Below are 26,401 nucleotides of genomic sequence, written 5' to 3' on the forward strand. Positions count from 1 at the left end.
CTTCTGCGAGCCAACTCAAGTTGGATATTAAGCCAACCGAATCCGAGCGGCATTTGTTTGCGGTCTGCTACATCGCCGTGTGTTTTTGCGGATGGAAAAGGATGAACGCCGCGCCAGTCCAACCCTTGACGACTACATTTCGCAAGACGTTCAATGTGTTGCCGAAAAACGTAGCGAAATGGTTTCCCACACATATGTACACGGGTACGTACGTGTCGCTACAGCGTACTTTCAAAAGCCATGATAATTTGTCAGGGGTACCACATTAGAACCAACCCGTGAAAGCACCAGCTAGTTGCCTAGAATATAACTCTCGTAATGAAATTTAAAGCTAGGCGTTCAGATCTCTGTGGTTTAGACTGACGTATTGGCGGACCTGTGGTTCGTGACCGAGACTCCGACTGGTGTTGGCAAAATGTCTCTCAATTTGCGATATCACGATCGAGAGAAAGATTGCGAATCCTCCAGCTGTCGAGTGTTTCTTGCTTAATCGTTCCTTTGAAACACAAGGAGCTGTTCCAACCTGATGGAGCGGAGATGGTCTAGCTTCCGTCAAACAATCACAGCTGCTGAATCGGTTTTGCCGCGTCAAATAAGCATAAATGTTGCCACATTCGCTACGTGAGTACTCTTCACACCAACCATCAAATCATATTCCAGTTGCGCAAATGAAACTCGAGAGTGGTAAAGAGCGCTAGGACTAAACTGAACACAAGCTATTGTTTTAGGATCTCTCGCGAAACCGTTCAAAAGTCCCCGGCAAACTGCTGCTAAAAAATTCTGTAATTGATCGTTACGCTGTGACTATCTGCACTCAACACGCTTCTTATGAAACTAGTGATGATGATGATGATGTTTTCACGACTTGTGCTCAAGTGTGTGGCGATTCTGCTTAGTAAACTGGCGCAGTTCACATGAAGCAGGATGCTTTTGAGGGCTTAATCAACCTTTGTGTTCCTGCGTGCAGGCATGAAGGACATGCAGCGGAAACTCAAGTCGGTGGACTGCATACTAGAACTTCATGATGCCCGTGTATCCTTTATGGTGTTTCGCACGTGGATTGACCATGCCATGGCATATGTGCACGAGACTTTCACGTGTAGCCCTCCTCTATGGCACGCAAGGCCGATTGTAGCTTCGTCATGTAGAAACCCTATCTGAATTATCGCCCCACATAACGAAAGATTCCCAGACATGTTTTTGCAACGCCGTTTCGGGCACCACTTGACATTGAGAGCGGGGTTATCGATTGCAAGCTGTCTTGGGGGGCACTTTTCAATGCCAGAATTCAGCTAAAAATAAAAATAAAGAGGAGTTGAGACACTGCTGCAGTTTGGCATGGTAGTTCCGAGAAAGTAAAAACGCTTTTTTACTATCTCTACAAGCAGAAATTATAGCCGTCACCATGCTAGCGTTGTCAGTGTCATGTGAGCATGCGTTATTCTGCTTTTGATGTTTGCAAACAAACCCTTCAAATAAGGCGATGTGCAGATAACTGCACAAATGAGCACGCTGCACTTGCAGTTGAGTGATGCCTTGCTAACAGGACATACCCTAAAAGTGACAGTTTTTCGTGCTGTGGCTATAACAGGTGTGCTCAGCTACGTTAACCTTCTCCTGTGAGCGTTTATCATTCCTGGGCGTGTCTATAAATATGGTAGCACAATCGGCAGTGACTGCTTCTTGCGGTGGTCACGGTGCGTTGTGATTGGACATTGGACACATGGCACTGCAGCAGTGTGTACTATGGTGCTAGTTGTCACACGCTTCTGCACGCCCTCCGAGTCGACCCTTGACCCCTCTCGTGAGGCCATCAGGTGCCGGTGAGTGGGCGCAACCCGCACTTCACATCCATGCTGACGGCCATCAAGCCTCACATCCTGCTGCTGAACAAGGTCGACCTGGCTGACCACTCAGTGCGCGAAGACGTCCTGGATCGGCTGCGTGCGCAGGGCACGCAACACGTGCTACACATCCGCAGCACTGAGCCTGTGCGACAGGTCGACAAGGTCGCCCCTTTTCCTCCTTATCTGGGCATAGAGTGAACTGAAGTATCATAATTGGGATTTGTTACCTGAACAGGCTAAGCTTACGTGCATTTGCTGCTGCAATATTCGGTAGTATTTTGCTTTTGTTGTTTGTAGCAAAAGGAACCCGGAGATGGCGCCATTTGTCCACGCTAAATGCTGTGAGACAAGCGCATCCGAACTTTGACCAGACAGTGAGAATGGTTTGCCCCCTTCAGCCATGTAGGCAGCATTAGTTCATCTGTGCTTATTTTATTTTCTTAGCTACATTATTGTTTCAAACAAATTCTGTCCAAAAAAACATCCCTGGCTGCGTTTTAAACCTTGGTCCTTCAGACGTGTTCTAGGCACGACGCGAGGTTCAGTGATACAATTTGGTTATTTCTCACTGCCGACTACCGTATTTGCACAATTCTACCACACCCCTGATTCTAACGCGCAATACAGTTCCACACCTTTAAACCACGACTTGGCGCCAATTCTGCCGCACTCACGGAATAATGCCATTGACAACAGACGCCTCAAAATTGCACGAAACATTTAATTTAACATAAATCTGCACATGGTGTGGGCAGCTAAAGCGCTTCTGTAAAGCTCTGTGCTTCAAAATGTTGTCTCTTTGTTTTCGCCAATTGCGAACACACGACTCCGGGATGCCTTATGCGTGGGACGCTGCCCGGTTACCTTTTGTTTCTACGAAGATGATTACTTTGCATTTGAATGAAGCCTCCATCATTCACCGAGCCGCTTCGTTTCGGTTTGGTGTTGGTGTTTTCAGTTTTGAGGTTTTAACAGCAGTTCCGCTGTATAGCAGTACCAGAAAAAAAAATACCAAGAAAAAAGACTGAGCGCACATGAGCATTTGCCTCGTGAGGAGCGCCCAGCTTTGGCCAGGCTTGTGCGTCGGCTTGTGCCACGTGAGGAGCTCGCAAAAAAAAAAAATACACAAGCAAGATACCGAGCGCACGTGAGCGCACACCTCGTGTGGCGTGCCCAACATCGGCCAGCTCGACCTTCGAGAACACTCCTCTACCCAGCATTCGTAGCGTGCTCTCTTGCGTGCTCTTCTCCTTGCCAGTTCACGTGCGTTTGCGCCTGAAGTGGGGAGCACAGACGCCAAGATCGCACTACAGATGCCAAGTTCATGAAGCCGGCTGCCCCGGGTTATGGCGCATGCCAACGCGGTCCACTTTGGGAGTGATGTGAAAGATTGCGGACAAAACGATCCGGGATAGTCATGGTGAACTTTTCAGTGGAAAGTTCGAAAATCCATGTAAGTTGCAACAGCCGGGTGTCCGACGAAGGGAGAGGGGCCGCCAGCTCTGCTGTTTCTCCAGCCATGCACCACTAGTACTACAAGCTGCACCTATGTCTTTCCTTCTGGAGCTTTAAGTTTGATTGTAACACACGGGCATGTTTGAATGCCTGTTTTCATAAAGGTGTGCGTTATAATCGTGCAAGTACGGTACTTCCGTAGCGTACTTTGCATTGCACGCCATGTATGAAACGGAGTTTAGAGGCGTGCAAACTGGTGGCTAAGGCGTTGTGCTGCTGGGCCAAAGGATTAGGGTTCAATTCCTGCCGCTTCCGTCATTTCGCTGATGGAGGCTAAAAACAAAAGCGGCTGCGTATCGAGATTTTGGCACGCATTAGAGGTGCCCAGGTGGTCTGAATTAATCCGGAGCCATCCACTCTGGTGTGCTTTATAGTCAAAGTGTAGGATTGAATCCCATAAATTTTTTGAGGTGTGCGAATAGCGATTGGTACTACGAATTGAATACGATGGTAAAAACTGATTGCAAATTGAATACTAGTATCTTTTCTTCATAGTGTACGCAGCTTCCAAATTGTAGCTACAAAAAAAAAAAAAAAAAAAAACAATAACTTCGGTAGTAAGGACTTCTGTTCGTGTAGTAGTGCTCAATAAGAAAATGGTGCGCAAAATAATAAAAATTGCTACACCTTGCCACGAAGAAATGCGAGTTCCTCAAATCTGTGAATACTGGAAGTATATCTGACTGGTTCCTTCAGTCATTGAAAAGAGGTTAAGCATGCTAGCGGCTGGTGTCAATATCTTACTGCAAGCCAATGCGTAACAACTGTTGACGCCTCGCTCATGCTACATTATATATAGAAAACTTCATGTCAACTTATAAATTGTGTACAAGTAGCGTTCCTCTTCAGCTAACTACACCAGAGTTACAATACGCTTGTTTCACACGAGGTTCTGTAAGTTGGGTGTTTTTGCGCAACATTGGCGTTGTGCAAAAAAAAAAAAGCTGACACAAAGGGCATGCTGTGCGGCAAATCGTGGAAAGTTCGCACGTTGTGCCAACTTTTATTGCTCTTTTATTTGTACATTTCAAATATTTGAATATTTTGAATGCTTCTCATGGTAAAACAGCACTGCAAATCAAATAACAAACACTATTCACAGGGTTCTCTAAGTTCCACACATTTGCTCAATTACCATATGAAAGATATACAATTTTATGTAACAAAATGTAATAGATTATAAGATATGATGTCACGAAATGTAATGGAATAGATCTGGCATGATCGAATAAACTGGGCAAGACAAAATAGACCAGATCTGGTAAAATGTGATAAGATGCTGTTGTGCGGTGAAATTTAATGACATACAGAACACACGTGATGTAATATTTGATTCAATGAAATGTTAAATGGGTAAATATATAAGATGTTGCACTTTATAAAATGTGGTGTAAAAAAAATAATAGAAATTATGGGAAGTTTGTGCTGAAATCCAGGTCAGGAAAGAGCCGTGCGGAAGAGGTTGAAGGATGTGTCTTCAAGTTATGGTGTTTATGCAAAATAACTGCTCCTTAAAAAGGCAGCCTCACAAAAAACAGGCGGAAAGACATGCACAAGCGCCGCAAATACAGTTTAATATGAAGTCCACGGGGACGGCAAAAATCTTTGAATTAACTGAACTGTTAATTAAACAGGAAGCACCTTGTCGTCTGCAACATGCCTCTCTTATTGATTTTGTTTAGAATCTTGGCTTTCGTCAACAGTTCAAGCACGCGACATGGGTTGCTTGAGATTTATCGTTAAATTCGAAGTTAAATCTTACACGAAAACTGCTCAAATGGGGCTGTGTGCAACAACGAAGGTTGCAGACCTCAAAAGAGAGCAACTGGCCTGCCGCTTTACAACTGTGCGGTGCCTCAGTTGTGATGGCGCCAACATAGTGCAGGGCAAGGCGGTGTTCTGGCTCTTAAAGTTTCGAATTTTATCGACATGTGGCGGTCGCCTTGATGCTTTTTAATCGAAATAACTTCCAGTTAACCAATATATTGGGTTCTAGCTTCAAATTATCGAGGAACGTCTTCTATTTAATTGCATGTAAAATTGCCGGGGCCAGAATAGCACTTCCAGTGAACCAGAAATTTCAATTAGGCGACTTCGAATTATCGAGAGTTGACTGTAGACGCTTCTGGTGAAAGTAACTTGTTGCTTGCGCTTTGTTCATTTTTGTCGTTGAGCCAATCAGAGCGCACCTCCTGCAATGATGCGCAGATTGTTCCCCTGGCTGCTGATCTGATACGCCGCTCGGAGCGCTACAATCGACAAGAGGTGAGCCTCTCTCCCTGCCACCCCTAGAAGTACCAGCTGAGAAGGCCTGCATTCTCTCTGCTTTGTCTAACGTTGCTTTGAGCATGCTTTGTGGCAACTCGAGAGCGGGAAATCTGAATCTTTATCAATTAGCCCGTCTCTAATCTTTTTAAATCGCCAACAAGTTCTGACACCCACGGTGAAGATATCATCAAACCATTCTTTCCTCTGTGTCGCTCACTGGAAAGAGTTTCCATAACTTGCCTGCACAACTCATCCACTCTACTCGGTCTGCTCTGGACGAAGTTACTCCAAGCCGCATAAAAATCTAAGCAGTATTGCAGAGGGTAAGGATTCTTGGAAGTTTGCCTGCCTCGGAAAACTTCACGACTTCACAAAGTGCTTAATAGGTGCCGTCACTGACCGAAGTTTGCAGGAGAGCATAGACGCGAAAACCAGCGCTGAGGCGGAAGGAAGGTTAGAGCGGGAAGCACTTGCAACGATTCTGCCGCACTCACAGCTAACCGGTAGTATGCTGCTTTGGTGCAAGAGGAAATTAATCAAGTGAGCCACATAGCCAAGTTGCGCACTTGCAAAGTTAATCTGTGTTTGGTCCCCTGATTTTTCTGCGTTTTTGGAGTGTCTGTGCTATTCAGGTTTTTTTTTTGTGCATTCTGGGGCACATGTGGCTAAAAAGAGCATCCCAACGCGGTTCTCAAAGTCAACAAACACACGCTCCTGTTCTTCAAAGACTGCCCGAATACATGGCGTCACCTAACAGTAACTGTCTTGGTTTATTAAGCTAGCTTCTTTGAGAGTGGAAGTTCATGATTGCAACTCAGGCCACATGTGCAGCACTGAAAACAGTTACTTTTAGATGCGACTGCATCTCATTCACTCGCCTTGTCCCTCCATACGGCGTTGTCCATCCACACCCCTCCCCCTACACTATAAAAACAAAAAATGGCTAGCGGCGCCTGGTTTCGATCCCACGACCCTGTGGGCGGAACGCGAGGTACATGGTGCTCTTCCCACTGCGCCACAAAACCGAGACAGAATCAAATGCTACGAACGCGCCTTATATCCTTGACTCATTCAAACTACGTCAAGAAGCTACTGATACAACGCATGATGGGGCAATGATTAACACTTGCAATAAAAGAAAAGAAGCTCCCACTTACAGCAACAATGATGGAGTAAAGGTCGTTGCGACAGCGAAGCCCCAAGCATACCACTTAGAGAGATTGACCAAGATTGGCCCATAAAACATAATAATAATCATAAAACATAATAATCATACGCGTTCCCGACACGTTTCACACGATTTCAGAATCAATCCAACGGAAACACCAAGTGAACCCCACGATGCGTCGCATCTACACAGGGTTCCCCTTGCGGGGAGGTGGGCGCATTTTGTTTATGGGTCCTTTTCTTGTGCTGCCTGTTTATTTTCTGACCTTGCAAACAATGTCTCAAGGTAATGAATGCCATAGTTGGCCTGTCGGTGCTAAGCACTGAAGCAGCAGTGTTAGAGGGTTACAGCAAAGTACGTGGTCGACACCATGGCCTATGTGAAAAACCAGTTTCTTTTGCTCATGTGCTGTGGTGTTAATTATCTGTGATAAGTGTGTTAGTGAGACTGGTTCTTTGCTGTGTGGGTCTGTGAATGGGTGTGGAGCAACCCATCACTAAACTGAGTCTCAGAACAGACGGCTTGTCTGTGCTTTGAAATGAAATGCCAAGTCCAAAATCCACCTGTGCCTTCGTGGCTAGTAATTTATAGCTTGGCCCAGCTCGGCTAACATCGCTGGTCTTCATTAAAGTTATTCTCTTTCTCTCTCTCTTATAACTTGGCTTTGTAGCACAATGTTTTTAAAAAGCTTGTAGCACAATGTTTCTGCTTCTAGTTTTTAACTTGCTAGAGAGTGTCCTGTGTGAAAAGCAAGAGGTCATTGCCAGCTCATTACATTTTTATCAATGCAACTAGTGAATGTAGCTCACTGTATTGTTGAATCTTGATTACATAAACGCATCTTGCTACTATTAAATTTGAACTCTCATAACTTTGCTTTCAGGCAAGCTGAAAGTGTGAAAACATCCTGACTGGCTTCCTTGTTGCAGTAGTGCTTTTTCGTAAAGTTCGCTCTTGTTGTTAAAAAAGTTTCTTTCAAAATTTCGTTTGTTCCTTCTATATATTTACTCTTCCAAAAAATTGAGAATTCCTGACAAAACACGTGTAAAACCAAGTTTTCCAAACACACCCTTGGTTACTTCGAGTTTCGAGTTTAGCGTGTGAAAGTAGCTTCATTTCAAGTTAAAAAAAAAACCATTTGGTTCATAATTGTCTGGCGGAGGGAAATGTAAAGCAGCGTTGGAATATCCCGTGTATCAATTCAGATGGGTAAAAGATAATGCTCCTGTCCCGAACGCGGCGGTATTTAAACAGTCTTTCCTGTTTGTGTCGCACCAGGTGTACGACTTCAACATCATGGTGATTGGCATCCCCAACGTTGGAAAGTCGTCTCTCATCAACGCCCTGCGGAGGATGCACCTTGGGCGAGGAGGTAGGCTGCGTTCTAAGAAAAAAGCAGCGCATGCCTCTATTAAAGGGGCCACGAAACACAAAAGACAATTATTTGTTCTATTTGAAGAGCCAGGCTTTGCTAGCTCACTCAGCTCCATTCAAGCCTCGAAAGAAATCTTTGAACCAAAAAACTGCGAGAAATACTGAGAAACTTTCAAATTTTGCACCATAGTGACGTATAGGTGGTATTCATTGAAAAGTTTAGCTGTCAATTTCTTCGTTTGGCAACACTTGAAACAGCCACGGGCATGGCGCGGCTTGTGCCACAGCGCCCGCACGCAGAAGAAAAAAAAACACCGGCGTGCATCGTCTGCTCCGTTTCAACCTGATTCTCAACAGTGGTGTCAGCAGAGATGTCATTAATAATCGCACTCAGATTGGACTCGAGGCATTACTTTGCGTTCGGTGGGGTAGAGTTTGGAACATCCAACACACATAATGTGCTTAGCACGGACAAGTGCCGCCATCCCGCGGAGCCCGACTTAACCAGTAACGGTGCACTCACATGGTTGCCTGCAGGCGTGCCTCGCCAGTGAATGCAACCTATATTGGGCTGGAGTGACGTGTTATGTGTCAGAACAAAAAACATTTTTATCTGTTTGTAACTGCAAGTTAGCATGCAAGTGATATGATCAAGCATAACTAGAGGCTTAGGTTGGATCGCACAAACAAGATTCTGTGGCGTCGCCGAGAAATTGCCGGCAAGTGTCTAGGGAGCTGCCACTGTTGAATGTGCTTTCTTCAATATCTTGATTATTGCTTTGAATAATGGGAACTGAAAGCACAAATTAGACACAGACAAAGAAAGGAGACACCAGGACGAGCGCTCGTCCTGCTGTCTCCTTTTTTTGTCTGTGTCTAATTTGCGCTTTCAGTTCCCATTATGCATCACCAACAGGCCCAAACCATGACCCTTCTGGACTTTATTGCGTTGAACTTGGCAGTGAAATCGGTATTGTTGTTATTGAGACAAAACAGCCTTTTTAATGAAGTGAGCATGTATTTTGTCTTCATGGCCCCTTTAAGGCAATGCCTGGGTATGCGGAAAGCCTCGTGGAAAAGTGGAGAGTGCGCAAATGGAAGTTGCTGCTGCTTGGCTGCCGGTTTTCTGATGGCACGTCTGGTTAAACCATCTTAATTAAATGTCCTGAGTTACTTTTTTTGTTTTTTGGGGCGAAGCATCTCAGGGGCTTGGGTTGTCAGTGTCTCATGTAGTGACACTTCTAAAACACCGGAACACTCGTTTTCCAACGCCTCGCTCTAGAACGTTCATCTCCGTGGAAAAAAAATGCTTGGTAAAAGAACGCACCGGGACGCTCATTTTCCAATGCCTTGCGCTAAAATGCTTTTACAGCAAAGCTGTATGCCTCTAGCCCCCAACGGTTTCATCTCCATAGGAAAAAAATGCCGAGACCTAAGACGCCGAGCGCTCGGCATCGAAATTGCATTATACACTTCGTCATAACTTTGAAACCGCATCATACATTGAAACCGTATCATCGAAACCGCATCAAACACTTATACACTGCATGCTTCGCGCCTCCTCAGGTCTCACGTTAGTGGAGATGACCCGGTTTTTTAACACGAAAGTGTTTTATTCCTGGATGCACCAAGATTTCACTGACGTCATATTCGTCACGGAAATGACGCCAGTACAACGAAGCAAGCGGCCTGTAAAGGGTGCACCCCTGCACACAGGGTCTTCTTGTGGGGAAGCAACCTTTAGTACTAAAGAGTACGTTATACTTAGGGTTGTTCGTTTTCAGGTTTTATATTTTAACACCAAAGTGTTTTATGCCGGGATACACCAAGATTTCACTGACGTCACATCTCTCACGGAAATGACTCCAGTGCACCTTCGCCGAAGCGCCTTGCCAGCAGGACGTAGCTCGCCAAGCACACCCACAAGACAGCTGCTAACCCGCAAATCGTGCTCAGCTGCAGATTCCGCTGCACATTTCACTTTCGTGTTTTACCGACTTCTATGACAGAGGAATCAGCCACAGTTTTTTATTATGGTGCTTGGCATTTGTAGGACAGATAACTGTACCAGGAAAGTGCAAGGCTGTGTAATGCTGCCAGCTAGAAAAAACGAAAATGCCCTCTGCAAGCCATCGTCAGCTTTTGAGCATTTCTTCTTTTCTTTTTTGCTTTGCATTGCCGGGGCAGACTTGTAGTACCATCCTGATGAATGTCCAGTGTAGCCTCGATAGAGGGGAAGTGACATTTTAGCTGGAAGCGATCTCACCTTATGCTGCTGCGTCATCGATGCTGCGACATCAGTGCCGTGCAGCGCAGTGAAACAGCATTGTGGTTGTAGCTAATAGATCGTGCAGGCAAAGGGAGACTTGAAGAGGCAGAAAATTTTTACGACTGCCCGCTATGGCAAGTTATTGAGTAGGTGCAGTAACCGAACATGCAAGTAAACAAAGATGACAAAGCAATCACAGGTGGATCATTTTATATCCGACTGAACTTCCGCTTAGGGGGAACGAAACCAAGGAGGCAGTCAGTTTTTTGTATGTTTATTCGGTTGGAGGTAGATAGATTGAACACAAGTCACGCAGTGCGTGCGTGTTAGCTGCAAGGAGCATTTTCTACACACCTGCTATGGGAGGGCGGCTGATCTGCTGAATTAAACCTGTGACCAATGTGTATCGCAAAGAGAAGGCTGCTGAAGCCTGTGCAATAACTCCACCAGCTCAACCGGCTTCTCAGTGTGGCTCAAAGTGTACGCATACACACTGTTGCTTTTAAGTGCCTCTAAATCTTTCAGATGCTGTTCCAGCAGTGAGCTAATCAACCTCTAGGTGGCATCCTCTGGCTGGCTGCACAGGCTGGGCTTCACAGCGTTGCAGGGCCCCTTTAAACACTAGCATTACAGTGCACTACAGTGTTCCCACTAGCATACACTGGCAATCAGACTTCAGTGTATTTTTCATATCACTGGCTGTTGTAGTGGGGCATACCATATTTATTCGATTTAAAGCGTGGGTGCAGTTTTGAGATTAAAAAAAAAATGCCCTATATATATTGTTACGGGACTAAGGTGGACAATGCCTGACAGCTCCTTGAACTAACGACGATGACGACGACGACGACGAAGTGCATCGCGCGAACCTGTCATGGCCGCACTGTACATAATGTGAATAGATCGCTTCACTCCATCGCATCGTTCGTCTCATCTGTGTCTTGCCGCCACGTAACATTTTGGTGGAGTGTGCGGTGTCATCCCCATCCTGGCCTCCACATCGTCTCGGCCCGGGCGGAACCGTCGAGGAAACGTCGGCCGTGTCGGGCAGCCCCAGCCCACTGCGACGAGCATTCGACCAGGTCCCCCGCCCCGTGACCCCAGCCCGTGACCAGCCGATGAAGACGAGCCGCTACATGCCGAGACCAAAAGAACAGAAGCCGCGTCCCCAGCCCTCTCGTCCGACGTGGTTCGAGTTCCACCGACGGTCCGCTTCTGTCTTCAAGACATCGCTTTTGCGGGGCCAGGCATCACGTGCATCATCGTCATCGGTGGCGGCAGGCACATGTTCACTGTACCTTGTCATCGCATCGCTCATCCTCATCGCAATCCTCGCGTTGCCTCGGCCACGACCGGGTCGGTCGTCCTCGAACCGGGGGGTGATGTTACGGGACTAAGGTGGACAATGCCTGACAGCTCCTTGAACTAACGACGATGACGACGACGACGACGAAGTGCATCGCGCGAACCTGTCATGGCCGCACTGTACATAATGTGAATAGATCGCTTCACTCCATCGCATCGTTCGTCTCATCTGTGTCCTGCCGCCACGTAACAATATATATACTGAGCTTCGAATATAAGGCGGGGCACAGCTTTGAGACTATGTTGGAAAAAAACCCTGCCTTGTATTCGAATAAATACAGTAGACTGTTCCGTCACGTCTACGCCAGTATCGTCATCGTGAAATACTACCTTTAAAGGGTGCTTCACAACAATTACGTGCGTGCAGCGGTGAAGCCGGCTGTATGGAGTAAATGAGGGAAACAGATGCAGCATTGCTTATGTGATAATTTACAGTGTCATCACACAGAAGCTGCAAAGTCACAGCGGTGCTGGAGTATTGCAGTGGGTTAGCGTATGAGCTCTTATCCTGAGTGCGCCTTCGCCTGTGTGTCGAGGTTTTGGCGAGCGTTAAAGATCTGCAGGTGGTCGAAGTTATTCTGGAGCTCTCCACTACAGCACACCTCATAGCCAGAGTGTAGCCCAGCGCCCTCAACCCCTCAAAATTAGAATTTAAAATGTTTTTTTTTTTGGCTAGCTGCTTTGAGTAATTGATCCTCAACGCTCTGTCACAATAAAGTGTCACCTGTGTTTTACTTGTGAATGTCACTACCTTCCAACCACAGCTTTTTTCTCATCTGCTTCAGGTCAAGCCACGCGTGTCGGTGCCAAAGCGGGCGTCACGATGAGCGTCTTAGAACGCATAAAGGTGGGTGCTTTTAAAGACAATAGTCTTTCTTTGGCTATTCGTACATGAAGATTTTTGTCTGTCTGTCTGTCTGTTTGTCCGTCCACCACTCGGCCAAAGTTAACGTAGATTGTGAATGAGACGTTTATATATATGCAACGCCATTACTAAACTTCTACATCGGGTGGCAGTGTTCATACTTATCAAAATTGCCGAGCAAAAACAAAACTTTGTGAATATCCGAGGTAAAACATCAATACATAAGTGGCATTTGCAGTGTTAATTTATGAAAAATACATGGATGTTTGATTTTTGCGATAGCAAAAATAGAACATTCCCGTATTGTACTCAAATTGCACTCATTCGTACAATGACTGTAGACATTGTGTGCGAAGTGCCGCATGGAACGTGTGTGGAAGGGGGGCCTTCGTGTGGATCAGTGGAAAGAGGTAAAATTGGAAGGATTTTCGAGGCGGGGGCGGCAGATGGACTATCGTCTTCAGCCGACATTTGCAACGAAGTGAGCAGATACGTGAGCTCAGCAACGTGAGCTGCAGCAGTGTGTGGCGACAAGTCTTGGAACGTTTACTGTGTGGTCACTTTTGAGCGCCATCATGACGGCGAGTGTGGTTCAGCAGGAAAGCCAACTTTACAAGTGCTGGGAGGAACATCCACTAGAATTTCAAACTCTTAAAAACACGGAAGACGTGGAATAAAGTGGAAATATGGGACATGTAACTGCAGGCGCTGACGCTTGCTTACTACTTACACCGTTCTTTTTATGATACAAATCAAAAGCAGACACGTTTCCCCGACCAGACGGGCTTCCGTCCAACACTTGATTTCACCGTTCTTTTTATCTAGCGCTGTTCTTATCTTGAGAAGCCCCTCGTGGGTTGTCATAATTGTGCCCCCAAACCCCTAACAGATGAATATGGAGTACACTAACACTATGCCAGCACAGACGCTCCGCAGTGGCCAGGCAGTGTCTATTCCACTGGTTCTCACTTCGAAAATTTGCTAGCACTCGTGTTATTGCATAGGCCCGATATGCCACGCAGGAAGAACCGTCTTTTTTTTTTGTGTGTGTGTGCGCGCATGTGTGTCTGATGATATATCTGAAAAGCGACACCCTTGGAGATAAAATGACATGTTGAGATTTCACCAAGGATTTACTTACTGGAAAAAAAAAAGAAAAGGCCTTAGCATTGCTTTGCCTGCCATACCCACGTTCCTCACTTTAAGATGCCATCCAACCACCAGTAGTTGTTTTAATTCTTCACCCACTGTATTAGAGCGGCCATATAACAGGCCGTGGAAAAGCAGTTGTGCAACTTGGGGACTTCCTGAAAAAGTAGATTGCCCAACGGGTTGGCTCGTGTTTAGTTAGCGCGAGCTTCTTTCTAGAACAGCGTAAAATGCCTTCTGTGTTTTCTCGCATTGCTGTCGAAGCTGTGCAAAGCAGCTGGACATCTTTCTCGCACCTTACAAAGCGCTTGGTGAAGTCTGTGAGAGCGTAAAGCACTTCAGTTCTAAATGACCTGCACCGTTGCATTTTGTTCTTGCTCTGCGCACCACAAGTGCATCGTGTAACTTGCTTTTCGGTAAGCTTTCTTTGACCTTGAGAAAAGAGGAATTCAGGTCAGCGTGTTTGACCTGCAGATAAGTGAGGATCCCTCCATGTACTTGCTGGACACGCCGGGCATCTTGAGTCCCGCCACAAACGACCCCCATGTGGCACTGCAGCTGGCGCTTTGCGGTGAGTTTCCCCCTCCCCATGTTACTGTGTGCAGTGCGACACTGTTGCATTTAGCACAACCATCAGTGTGCCCTGTCCTGGGCACGTGATTCCAAACGCTTCGCTGCACAGAGCACCCACGTGACATGTGTGATGTCACTGCGTGCGCCATTCTTTTGAGCGCCTGCTAAAACGAGCCCTTCATTCGGGCTCTGTGGCCTTGATGTAGAGTACTGAGTACTGGCGCTGAAAGCTTGGGTTCGAGCCCCAGCAGGTCTATCTCTTAGTTTTTTTTCTCATTGCCTAACTTTTTAGATGCGACGCATCTCTTGCTCTCGGGCTTGTCCCTCCTGCGTCGTCGTCGCAGCGTCCGTCCGCATCCCTCCTCCGTTCTTCTCTCCCACAGCTGTGTGCAACACTCTCACTCCGGCTCATTAGCATACCACAGCTGGCGCGCTAGTTTGGGCGCGCTTCGCTGCGTAACGCTGCATTAACAACTGCTCCGGCGCGCGCAAGTGCGCGTATGCGCGACTCTCCTCTATTGTCTCCTCTCCTTCAAGCGCTGTGAATATAAAGCGGGTATCGCACTGCGGCGGTTCAGTCAAGCGCTCACTCTCGCTCGCCAAACGCGCAGGGATGCATCCGACGCGATCCACAGGCTGGAGCCTCGCGGAGAGCGTTGGATTCCCCGACGTAAGCGACGAGACACGACTTGATGACTGCCCCCACATAGTCAGGTAGCAAGAGGGCCCTGCGTGGCACCCTGCTACCTCCACCGGAGACTTCAATAAAGTTCACTTCTCTCTCTCTCTCTCTCTCGCACTTGACGTGACCTTGCTTGACTACTTCGTGCTTGACTTGATTCTTCCGATGAAGACGTGATGGAAGCGACGGTCCCTTCAGTGAATGGTGTGACACAGCAATTACGCCCATTGTCCCGTGTATAGGAACACCCGCATGTGATGGAAATGCATCATACGCGTTCACAACACGTTTCACGCGATTTCGAGAATCAACCCAACGGAAACACCAATTGAACCCCCCGATGCGTTGCATCACACCAGGGTTCCCTCGTGGGAAGATGGGCGTAATTTTTTTTATAAACTCAAATGTATGGGTTATTTTTGTTAATAATAGTGATTTGGTATGTTTTAGGTTGCTTTAGGTTTGGGGCGCAGCCAATAACGACGCTTAATTACCGTTCTGCATTGCAGAAACAGACATGTCATGTGGGTGCTCTGAGCAGCGAAGCATTTGGAAATACGTGTCCTGGGCGTAGAGCTTTAAAGCGAAAGCTTTCGTAGTGGTACCGATGGCGTCCTGTCAAAAAACGAATGCATCTCCCCATAGACTGGTTGGTTGACTGAAAAACTTTCAGAAGACCCCTTCCACTGTGTCAAAACAGCTACTTGAAAATTGCAAAAAAGGAATGGTTCTAGACAAGACAATACGCGCATCAATTCTGGAGAAGGAGTACAATAGCAATAGAGTACCTTTATCTCATAAACCACGTATCGGTATGCACTTAGATCGTTCGTAAATGCATTCACTTAGTGCGTGAAAAATTGTCGCATGGGACCGTTTGCGATTTGGGTCCTTGAAGGTTTGGCGATCGATTGACTTTCAGCGAAGGTTGGATGCACTTTTGATGCAGTTTTGATGCCAGAAAGCTTTTTCACTTTTAATGTACTAGAGAGAAATCTGGTGCTAGTCTGCTCACATGTACAATGTTCCAGCGCTGAATGGCATGGCTCATCAGTCGGCTCGAAAGTTGCCCGTGTCCGCGAAAATCGGCATTATGGTTTTGAAAAGACAACGGAAAGTTTTTTTTATATTAATATACGAGTGTCGCTAATGAAGAATCTTTTGTCTGGAATTTTTATAACGTTCATCCAAATAGACAAAAAAAAGTGTTGGCCCTGTTGCTGCCTCAATCATCGGGGGCCGCAAGAAGACACGTTGTAAGCCAGGCCAAGTAATGGAGGAATGCTTCCGGCTGTTACGGTGCCTCCATGACAGCACATGACGATTTTATGTATGAAGCTGTGTGGTCCTGGGAGCCAGCCTCAAGGAATTAAAATGCGAACCATTCTGTCAACATTGCAATCCTCACAAGCTACTATTGACATGTGGGTCTTTTTGTTGTGCAGCAACTTTTTAGTATACACATGTTAGTAGCTGCTGGAACTTGGGCTTCAGACGGTAGGACTTCTCCTACACAATGGGTGATTCTCGGAGCCATCGGCAACTGGGCTGCCGCCAATGCGAAGTGTATGGTTTTAAAGCTAAGCCACATCAGTGGCCGTGTATTTCGCCGCACTGTACGGGTGTAGTGTTTCCTTCTTTAAACGCAGCCTCGCTGGCATTTAAACACCATATGTTGTCGGCTTTCTGCGCGTTTTCTGGGCTGACTTTGGCTGGAGTGACGTATCAGCTAGCCCAGACTCGGCCGGTTTTTTGCGGAATTTCGGGCGAAGGAGAACTTGTCCTCAAAATCACCACTATGCCATGCACTACGTGCATGAAGTTGCTGAGAAGAATACAGTTTAATTTGTGGCTAATCAAAAAGTTAAATAGGCGCTGTAAGAATCAAATGTTGTCTTGCTCCTATTTTAATCCTTGGTTTATGATCAGCTATCCCCTGTGAAAGTTCGGCCCGTTTAGTGCAACAGTGAACGTTTGTAGCTGACTTGTGTACTGAATGAGTTTACGCTGTCTTAAAGGAGTTCACAAGCCTCCTCATCTAGGAGAAGACTCCTTATGCCCAATGACGCCCTAGCCTGTTGAGTACAATGTCATGCATACAATGCCTAGCTGCGTGGACTAAACAAAGAAATCTTGGAGGACCTTAGGTGGCTTGAATTAATCCGTAGCCTACTACGGCACACTTCATGTCTGAGGTGTGGCTTCAAGGTGCTGCACCCCAGATTTGCACTGCTACGAATTCCTTGGACGTGTCTTTTTTGAAAGTGGGTGTCACTGCATGTGCAGCAGCGAGCGTTGATGGGTGGCTGCGGGAGCGCACATTTCTGCCGTGTCTCCGTCAATTCAGCTTTTTACAGGAGAAATATTCCCTCCGCACGCCAGGCAGGTAAAAGCGTCAATTCAAACAGTGCGAAGAAGTTTGGAAAAATTTGGCTTATGGGATGCGGGCCCTGTCATTTTTTGCTCTTTGAACGGACTATGAACTGACTGGCCCAGGTGTCGATTCTGCACCAGATAATGTGCTGTCAATTTTGGTACACGCATATGGCTGCAGCACTCCATCAGCTAATTAAAAACAAAGTGATGTGTCAGTGTCGTGAGTGGCCAAAAAAAAAAAACACTCCGATGATTAGAGTTGCTCAATACTATAGACAAGCTGCGGAATTCCCCATGGGCCCCATGTATCAAAAACCGGTCTGCAGGTGAGCCTCTTGTTCTGGTAAGCAAACAGAGGCAAGTGTGGGGCAAGTCAGAAGGTTGAAGTGGTGCTCAACCGTTTGCAGCTCCTGCCGTACGTCATAAAGCAAAAACAGCCGTGGAAACAAAAGTAAGCAGTACCTAATTTAGTGTTTGCTAATTTGAGAAGTAAGCTTTATTTTATTGGCCCATGTTATGAAGTAAATGTTAATCTAAGTTCAGTTTCTGTCCCCAAAGCTTCAATGATGCAGGAGGGCTCACATGGCACGGATTCTGAAATGGAGTTTCGCAAGTGGTGTGTATTGAATAATTCTGAGCGAACCTGGCAAGACCAGAGTGCACAATCTCATCTCAGTGCGAATCATGTCAAAGTGTGGACCCTCTCAAATTTTAGCCTGCCTTTCGTGCAGTACAAAGCTGAACTTGTTGGCACTTTCATATCACCAATAAAAATACCGGTTGTTCCTTCACCCAGCTTTGGTTTCGTTGGCCTCACATTAAGGGGGGACACTGCTCTTAAAACAGCTTCCTTTAATTGTTAAATGAACTCTGTGAAACTTGTCAGTCCAGCTGCTTTTTTTTCCCACTGATTTCAAATACGCCATTTTTTGAGTAATTCAATTGGTTACCAAGATAATTAGGGATAATTAGTCATTTTTGGAGGAACAATAGACAAAACAGTTTTAGCCATAGAACTGTAATCTTTACATTTTCCAATACTATGAACCCTGGTGAGTGCAATAAGAGAATCGGTTTTTTGATGCACCGCTTGAAAATAATTTTACACCTCATTAAACCTTGGTGGCACCAGTGACAAGGAACCATTTTGAATGCCCATTTCAGACATGAAAGGTTAATGAGCCGTAAAATTAGTCCCAAGTGGTGCATCAAAAAACCCATTCTCTTATTGCACTCACCATGGTTCATAGTAGTATTGGAAAATGCAAAGATTACAGTTCTATGGCTAGCACTGTTTTGACTATTGTTCCCCCCCCCAAAATGGCTACCGTATTTTTGCGTGTACTACCCACCCCTGAATATAATCCGCGCCCCTACTTTCAGCCCACCGGAAAATAAAAAAGTCCTCGTGTATTCCCCCACGTTTGATACAGGAAAGGCTGCACCAAAGCTACAGCTCAAGCAACACATCACATACTATGTAGACAGAAAAAGGGTAAAATTCAGTTGTTAGAGGGCGCCCGCAATTGTTTTTTCTTCGTTCCCTTGTATGTTTTGCGCAATCGCTGCCATGGAAGGCTAAGTCAATGTTACTGCATAGAAGCTTCACGGCACAACGCGCATTGCCGTGAAGCTGCTGTAAAGAAAAAAACCCCGCATGTTATCTGCACCCCTACTTTGCCACTGAAATTTTCGCATTTGTGGTGCGGGTTATACGCGCGAAAATACGGTACTTATCTCTAGTTATCATAGTAACTAATTGACTGACAGAAAAAATAATTTAATATTTTAAATCAGTGGGGAAAAAACCAGCAAGGCTGACAAGTTTCACAAAGTTTACTTAACAATTCAAAGAAATTGTTTTAAGAGCCATGTCCCCCCTTAAAGGGGCCCTGTAACGGCTGGTTTCCTAAGCCTAACTTGGTGACAGGGTCGAGTTTAGGGGGTGTTGTAAAGGCACAATTTGTGGCTCCAGTGGAACCAGTGGTGGTGTCATCACGTGCGCAGGTTGCATGCAGGACCACGTTGTTGGAAATGTCCTCATGGCCGACTACCTCCTCTTCTGGCTGAACCAGCAGCACAATTACAGGTACTACCGTCCTCCACACCTGCCTCTCCTTCCTTCTTTCGTTTGTGGTGAAGCGTGGGTGGAGGGGCGGATTTGTTTCGATGCGAGCTGGTTGGTTCGTGTTCCCCTGGAAAAAACTGCAGCAGAAACGGGATGGTACCGTCGAGAGTGTGTTGCTGTGGACCAGTGTCAAAGCCAGGAATTTCGTTTCAGAAAGGCCTTTGAGTATGGCGTTACACCGATTAATTATAGTGTATAAAAATTTTTCCTAAGAAAACTGCTGCTCTGTTTGCACTCAACCTATTCAAGGGTCACATTTCGGAGTCTATTTTGTTTAACATCGAGAACAGGGATGGCACCGCGTATTTAGAAAAATAGAAAACAGCATTCTGCCACAAAGGGAGAGGCTTTTGTTACATGGCACAACCGTTTCTGGTCATTAGGGCGGCAAGGTTTGAGTGGCCGAAGTCGCAGAAAGCGGGTATGTCCGACCACGGCACAGACGGGTGCAGTTTAGTCGCCATTGTAAATATGCCAGGTTTTTTTCATCGATGAGGGGATGGGAAGCGACTGGTGGATGGCCTGGGTGGTCAACTCATAAGTACAGCGAGACTGGATCTTGCAATAATGTACACACGCACGCATGCACACGCGAGAATTGATTCGGACAGTGCAGGATAGGAGCCGTTGAAAGTCTATAGAAGAGGTCCCTGCCCTGATATATGCATTGGGGACTGCTTTAGGGTCACCAACGCTGAGAGGTCGCTCTAGTGGCTTGCGAGTAGCAGTGAAAGCGTAGCTGCGTATTGGAAGAAATGAATAATGTTGGTGCAAATTAAGCACTCAAACATAGTTTTCTAATACACAGTCACTGAGCTAGACAAGTGATGCTTTCAAGAAGCAAAATTGGAAATGCCCGGAAGGCATGCCCAGTGGTGTGAAAGGTATAACGGGTTTTGTTTTTCTTGTTCCAGCTACGTCGATTACTTGGGATTAGACGGGCCTTGTGACGACATTCGCCTGGTGCTCTACAAAACTGCCATCAACATGGGGGTCATCAACAAGGTCCGAACTTTTGAAGGTATGTGGAAACGGTTCACACTGAATCACCTAGCGTCTTGACGAAACCAAAACGAAAAGCTCGGCTAACTAGTCAGCTCTGTCACAGAGTTCTGTCTGATGTGTTGCTGCAAAATAAAATTTTCGTAAATTCCTCCCACCTACTGTCAAGGAGCAAAAAAATTATTTTGATTTAATGTTAGTGCCAGCTGTGTTTTTATTTTATATACCTTGTCCGAGTACTCAAAGCCTCAAATACTTTTGGGTGTTGTTGCTACGTGCCCTAGCCATGGATGAACTATGAACTTTTTCAAAACATAGATATGGGTTTATAGAAAAGAAGTGATGTGCAGTAGTTGACTGAGATCTGTCTGGTTGAATACGTTATGGGCTCGTCACCCGAGTTCTACCTGCAGGTTAAGCCCAAGCGTTTGAAGAAATCTTTCAAGACATAAAAACCTGTAGAACAAAAGCGGTGTGCACTAGTGAACTGCCGTATTTTCGTGCGTATAACCCGCTCCTGCATGTAATCCGCACCCCCACTTTCAGCCCACCGAAAAGGAAAAAAAAATTTGCGCGTATTGCCCGCACATTTGATACAGGAAAGGCTGCACCAAAGCTACTGTTCAAGCAACACATCACATACCATGCAGACGGAAAAAAGCGTATACTTAGCAAGTAGGACACACTGACTGCAAGGCGAAAGTCACAATTCACTAATAAAATTCAGTTGTTAGAGCGCGCTCGTCCATTTTTTCTTCCTTGTCCTTGTATGTTTTGCGCAATCGCTGCCACGGAAGGCTTAGTCAGTGTCACTGTGTAGGAGCTTTATGGCACAACACGCATTGCCGTGAAGCTGCACTAAAGGAAAAACCCCACGTATTATCAGCACCACGTATTATCACCCCTACTTTGCCACTGAAATTTTCGCATTTTTTATGCGAGTTATACGCGTGAAAATACGGTACCTAAAGATTCATCTGGTTGAATAAGCTATATGGGCTTGTCGTCTGAAGGATGAAGCCTGCAGGGTAAGGGTTTTGTGAAATGGCTGGCAGCGAAATGTCGTAAACTGGGGAGAAACGATGCAGTCTGCCTGTTGCAGGCTGGAGCCTACGTCCGAACCAGGAAGCTGCGGCCCAAAACTTCATCCAGGGCTTCCGTCGAGGACTCCTGGGCAGAATCACCTTCCTGCCGGACAAACCTCAAGCACAGTGAATGCCGGCTGGCTGGCTGGAGGTCCCCAGTCACTTGCGAAAAGCAATTGCTTCCACTGAACCAATGACACATTCCCATCGTTTTTTGTGTCCGTGACAACAATTACGCAAAGTAATTGACCACAACAGGAGGTATTGTAACCCAAGGATAACCGGCTGATTACGGCATATGACAGTCTGGTAGTTTTGGCGTAATTTTTTTATTGCGCTTTATTGTGCAATACTTTTCTCGCCACGCCTCCGCTGTTGTTGCACACCTCACTCTTCTGAAATATTTTTAGTGCAAAAGTGTTATACCGAATTTACTCGCGTAATGAACGCACATTTTTTCGCGTAAAACAGAAGCAAAGCTGGGGGTGCGTTTATTAAAATGTGGGGTAATTTTCAGGATACTTTTTCGAGGCGTCGAAAGAAGTCCGCAACGAAAAAAATGCATTAAATCATTTACCTTTCGCAGTAAATAATATGCATACGCAGTTGGTAAACAAACAGCGTTTTTATGGAACTACACTCGTCTTCGTTTGTCAAGGCTTCACTTCTTCAATTCCTAAATGTCTGAACCGGCAGGACGGTTCCCATACTCGACTGCATACTCCAGAACCTCTAAGTTAAAACTGGCAGCGGAAGTGCCATTTCGGCCCATCGCCGACTGAAAGGTGCAAGACGAGCACAAAAGCTAGTAAGAACACCATCACCAAAAAGTAGGGCTAGATGCGCGTCGTTGTGACTGGCTGTCCCATGACGCCGCGCCGGAGTGTTTGTTCGCTTTTACTCCGAGAGATGGCTCTAGGTTACATGCGCGATCATCATCACCAGCGGGAGCGAGTGAAGACGGAAAGCTACAGTACGGCCATCCATGGAACTGCATGGTTAAAAAGTCCGGGGTGCGTTTATTATGCGGGGAAAAAAAAGAAACCTAATTTTGACAACTAAAGTTGGGGGGTGCGTTCATTATGCGAGTGCGTTCACTACGTGAGTAAATATGGTATGCCCCATTGCACGAGAATCCCACATCATCGGTGGCGTGATTGAGTGATGGTACCAGAAATGGCTGACGTGAGTAGGGTAATAAAAACACGACACAAAAGATTGCATTGGTGTCAGACTTCTTATGGAGGTCTCTGTAAACAAAGTGAATGAATGGCTTTGCAAAGGAAATGGTGTACATTTCTCTCCGGGTGGAAATCTAATCTAGGCTATCAGAATGTGATGAGTGCTTGGCCCCCACATCACAGCCTTTTTGTTGTGCTTGTTGTTTGATCTTGACATCACAGGACATCAGTACACCCTAACAGGATACGTAACAGTCAAAAGAGTTGTGCTGCCAACACTTCAAGGGTTGCCACTGTCATCTGAAAATTCTCTCAGCTGAATTAGCTCAATTCTTGACAGCCACTCAGGTATTCTCTCTGGCATTTCGACACGTGTTCTCTCTGGCTGACCAAAAGTGTGCATCAGAATGAGCGCTAGAGTGATCCGCTTTGATGTCAGGTGTACCACCGTTTTTGGCGTCAACTTAGCGCGGTCCACCAAAAGCAGGAGGCGTACAATGCGGCAGTGAGAGCCAAACATCATGAAATTTGTTCTACTCCATGGATATCATCTCCATAAACCCCCAGGTGCTAATACAACATAGCAGAAAGTACGCAGGTCTTTCATGAGTATCCGAAACGAAGTCGGGATGCTGTTGCATTCAAGCCATGCAAGTAGACCTAAGTGCACTGAGGAAATTTTTATTTTTTGGTTGGACGGACTAACAGCGTTCCATAACCTATCATTGATGCCTGTAGATAGAGTTGTGCGAATATTTTGTTTTGCGTTAGATCAAATAACAAAATTTGAAAACTTGAAATGTTTCCTATGTATTCTAAATTTCAGAAGTGCTAGTTGATATACAGTTCCGTCGATAATTCAAAATCGCTTATTTGGAATTTTTGGTTGATTGGAAGTGATTTTCCAAGAACCAGGCCATCCCGGACTAGCATACACGCCCCACAGGGCCAGAGCTCCCACCATCCTGCACCGTTGAGCTTTATTTAAAGATGTTTATTCTCTCTCTGTCTCTCTCCTGTTCCGGCAATATTACATACAATTCAAGGTAAGGAAGTGTTCGGTAATTCAAAGCTAAAACTCTTTACATCAGTTCATTGGAAGTTATTTCGGATAAAAGGCTTTGAGGTGACTGAACGTCATTTCTCACTAAAATTCAGAAATTTGAATTGTAAAAACAATGCTGTGTTCTGTACTGATGCAGGTGCCATCGCAAGTCAGGCAAGGTACAGTTGATAGTGGCAGGCAGACTCGCGCCAGCATACACATTTCTCTTTCGAGGTCCTCAACCTTTGTTGCACACAGTACCACGTGAACCGTTCGCGTGGTGCACGCTGCTGCAGACTTAAATTTTAGCGATAAGTCTCAACTATCAAGGCAAGCTGTGTTGTATGCTCAACGTGGCAATAAAAGTCGAGATTCCTTGACAGCACGAGCAAGAAAGGAGACGTGTTGCAGACTAATAACAATGCTGTTCTTGTGCTCTTTAACTAAGAGTTCAGTTAATTCGAAGTTTTTGCAGTCCCCATGGACTGCGTATTAACAGGAGTCAACTGTACCTTCTTTTACTCAGACATCCTTTGAAAGAGCTGGGCTGGGACTCAAAATGTAGGGTGCAGGAAGTGCTTTTTAAGAAAATACTATTCTTGATAAACCGGATGTTTTGATATCCGAGCACCCACGGCCACTGCCACATGCGTGGCTTCAACCTCTGGATCTATATGCTGATATTTCTCCTGACAATGCATCCTCCAAGAGCAGCATCACCTCTATGCCGATTTTTGTTACAACCAGCTTGAGAGCTCCAAGTGGAAGATTTTAGAGCATCTCCTCTTTTCATGGGCCAATAACATAACACACACATGGTGTCTCTTTCAGGGACACCGAGTCTGTGCGAGTGTCGAATGCAAGACGCACGATTGTCCAATGAACAAGCAAAACTGCCCCGAACGTGCTCCACTTCCATCAGATGCCGTTGCCAGCTAATCACAGTTGGCGGAACATCCTCTTGCCCTTCGCAGTGATGCCTGTGGAGTGGTTGGACTAGTGGTTACTCTCTTTTTAAGCACTTCTTCAAGGCTGGGGGGGGTCTCGCTAAATAATTTTAGCACAGTAGCAGATTAGCATTTACACGCCACCTGACCAGATGGCGCCACTTGTCCAGTGAGCTTCTTGAAGGAGCCATGAAGACAAAATACAAGTTGGGTTTATTAGAAAGACTGCTTAGTTCCGATAGCAATGATACCAATAGCATCGCAATCTTCGAACAAATAACGGAGATATGAAAGAAAACGTGTGAAGCAGTCGCGACCCCCTAGCCAATTTCCCGCAACTTTTCTGTGACGTCACGGAACCTTGTTTGTGCGATTGGCGGCCGCCTAACTCACCTGTCGCGACGACACATGACTGGACGTCTGTACTGGGGCCTCTAGTTCCATTTGACAGCATCACTTGAATGCTAACGTGCAGTTAACGCACTGAAAATTGTGTTTTATTGTTGGCCCGTATGACGTCATTCTTGCTCATAACACGTCACTGTGGCGCAAAATTTGAAAGTTTTTAAATACTTCTTGCTTTTTTTTCGTTAAAAAAACATCTTTTGTGGCTGTAATGGAGCTGAGTGAGATACTGAATCCTAGTTCTTTCAAATTAAACGAAGTTGTATTTTCTCTTCATGGCTCCTTTAAGTGCTGGCCAAGGAGTGGGAGCTTATTGAATCCTTTACAATAAAAATACAGTGAAAAAAATGCATGAGTGAATCCCGTGTGCTAATTATAGATGAAGAAATAGGGTACACAGAAACTGCAACATGCAAGGTTAGTTTGTGCTTCGCACTGCCTTTGTGTATGCAAGTGTGTGAGGCTACATACTTGCTTGTGCTAGTTTGCAAGTACAGTGGCCGTCTGTGCATTCCTTCTGGCATTTGTGCAGCATCTTGTACCACTGGGAAAATCGTGAACCAACTAGCCTGTTGACCAGCAATCTATTACAGTTGAATGCATGTTCCGAGGCCACATCGATGAACTGGTGTATCTTATTCGGAAAGCCAAGTCACATCAGCCTGAAATTGTTGAAGCAGAGAGCGCAGACACAGTTGAGGCAAAATGGCTCTACTAGAGCCACTAAATAAGATAGTGGCTCTAGGCTCTACCAGTAGAGGTAGAGTTGAGACCCGAGCTGGCTCAAATGATGAGCGAGTCCATCATCTACGGTACTGTGAACTCCCAAATGTAGGAGTTCCTGCATCGAAGTGGTGACGAGTAGTCCCCATGCTAGTTTGTAGGCCTTGTGTACAAGGGCTTCGACCCTAAATGTTGACTTGTAAGGTCGCAACAATTAGATGGCTATCCATATGCAGCAAGATGGTTAGAGACCCAGAAGGGAGTCTCCTCCACGCTGGAATTATCAGCAGCTCTAATTTCTGCAGCAAGCTCGCTGAGCCACACTGCTGTGCATACCGATTGACAATGTCAGCCACCTGTTGTAGGCTTCTTTTCATGTCCCCCACTGATCCATGATATGCCTGCTATGGCAGCCAGGAGCAGACAACTCAATG

At 45.9% G+C, this 26,401-nt stretch overlaps 1 protein-coding gene across 1 annotated transcript; it reads left to right on the forward strand.

The window, feature by feature from the left end:
* The first annotated feature begins 24 nt into the window (after nt 1–24).
* LOC144162317 (mitochondrial ribosome-associated GTPase 1) lies at nt 25–25,548 on the forward strand. The gene is made up of 10 exons (XM_077692796.1): nt 25–204; nt 968–1,032; nt 1,818–2,009; nt 5,571–5,627; nt 8,077–8,170; nt 12,592–12,653; nt 14,295–14,391; nt 19,459–19,540; nt 20,494–20,600; nt 21,684–25,548. Exons 1-10 carry the CDS (start codon nt 102–104, stop codon nt 21,794–21,796), a joined length of 972 nt encoding a protein of 323 aa, XP_077548922.1. The 5' UTR covers nt 25–101; the 3' UTR covers nt 21,797–25,548.
* Nucleotides 25,549–26,401: the final 853 nt, after the last annotated feature.

The sequence above is a fragment of the Haemaphysalis longicornis genome, unplaced genomic scaffold (genome assembly GCF_048455015.1).
Source record: "Haemaphysalis longicornis isolate Haplotype H1 unplaced genomic scaffold, Haemaphysalis longicornis Haplotype H1 scaffold_12, whole genome shotgun sequence".
Classification (NCBI taxonomy): Eukaryota; Metazoa; Arthropoda; class Arachnida; order Ixodida; family Ixodidae; genus Haemaphysalis; species Haemaphysalis longicornis.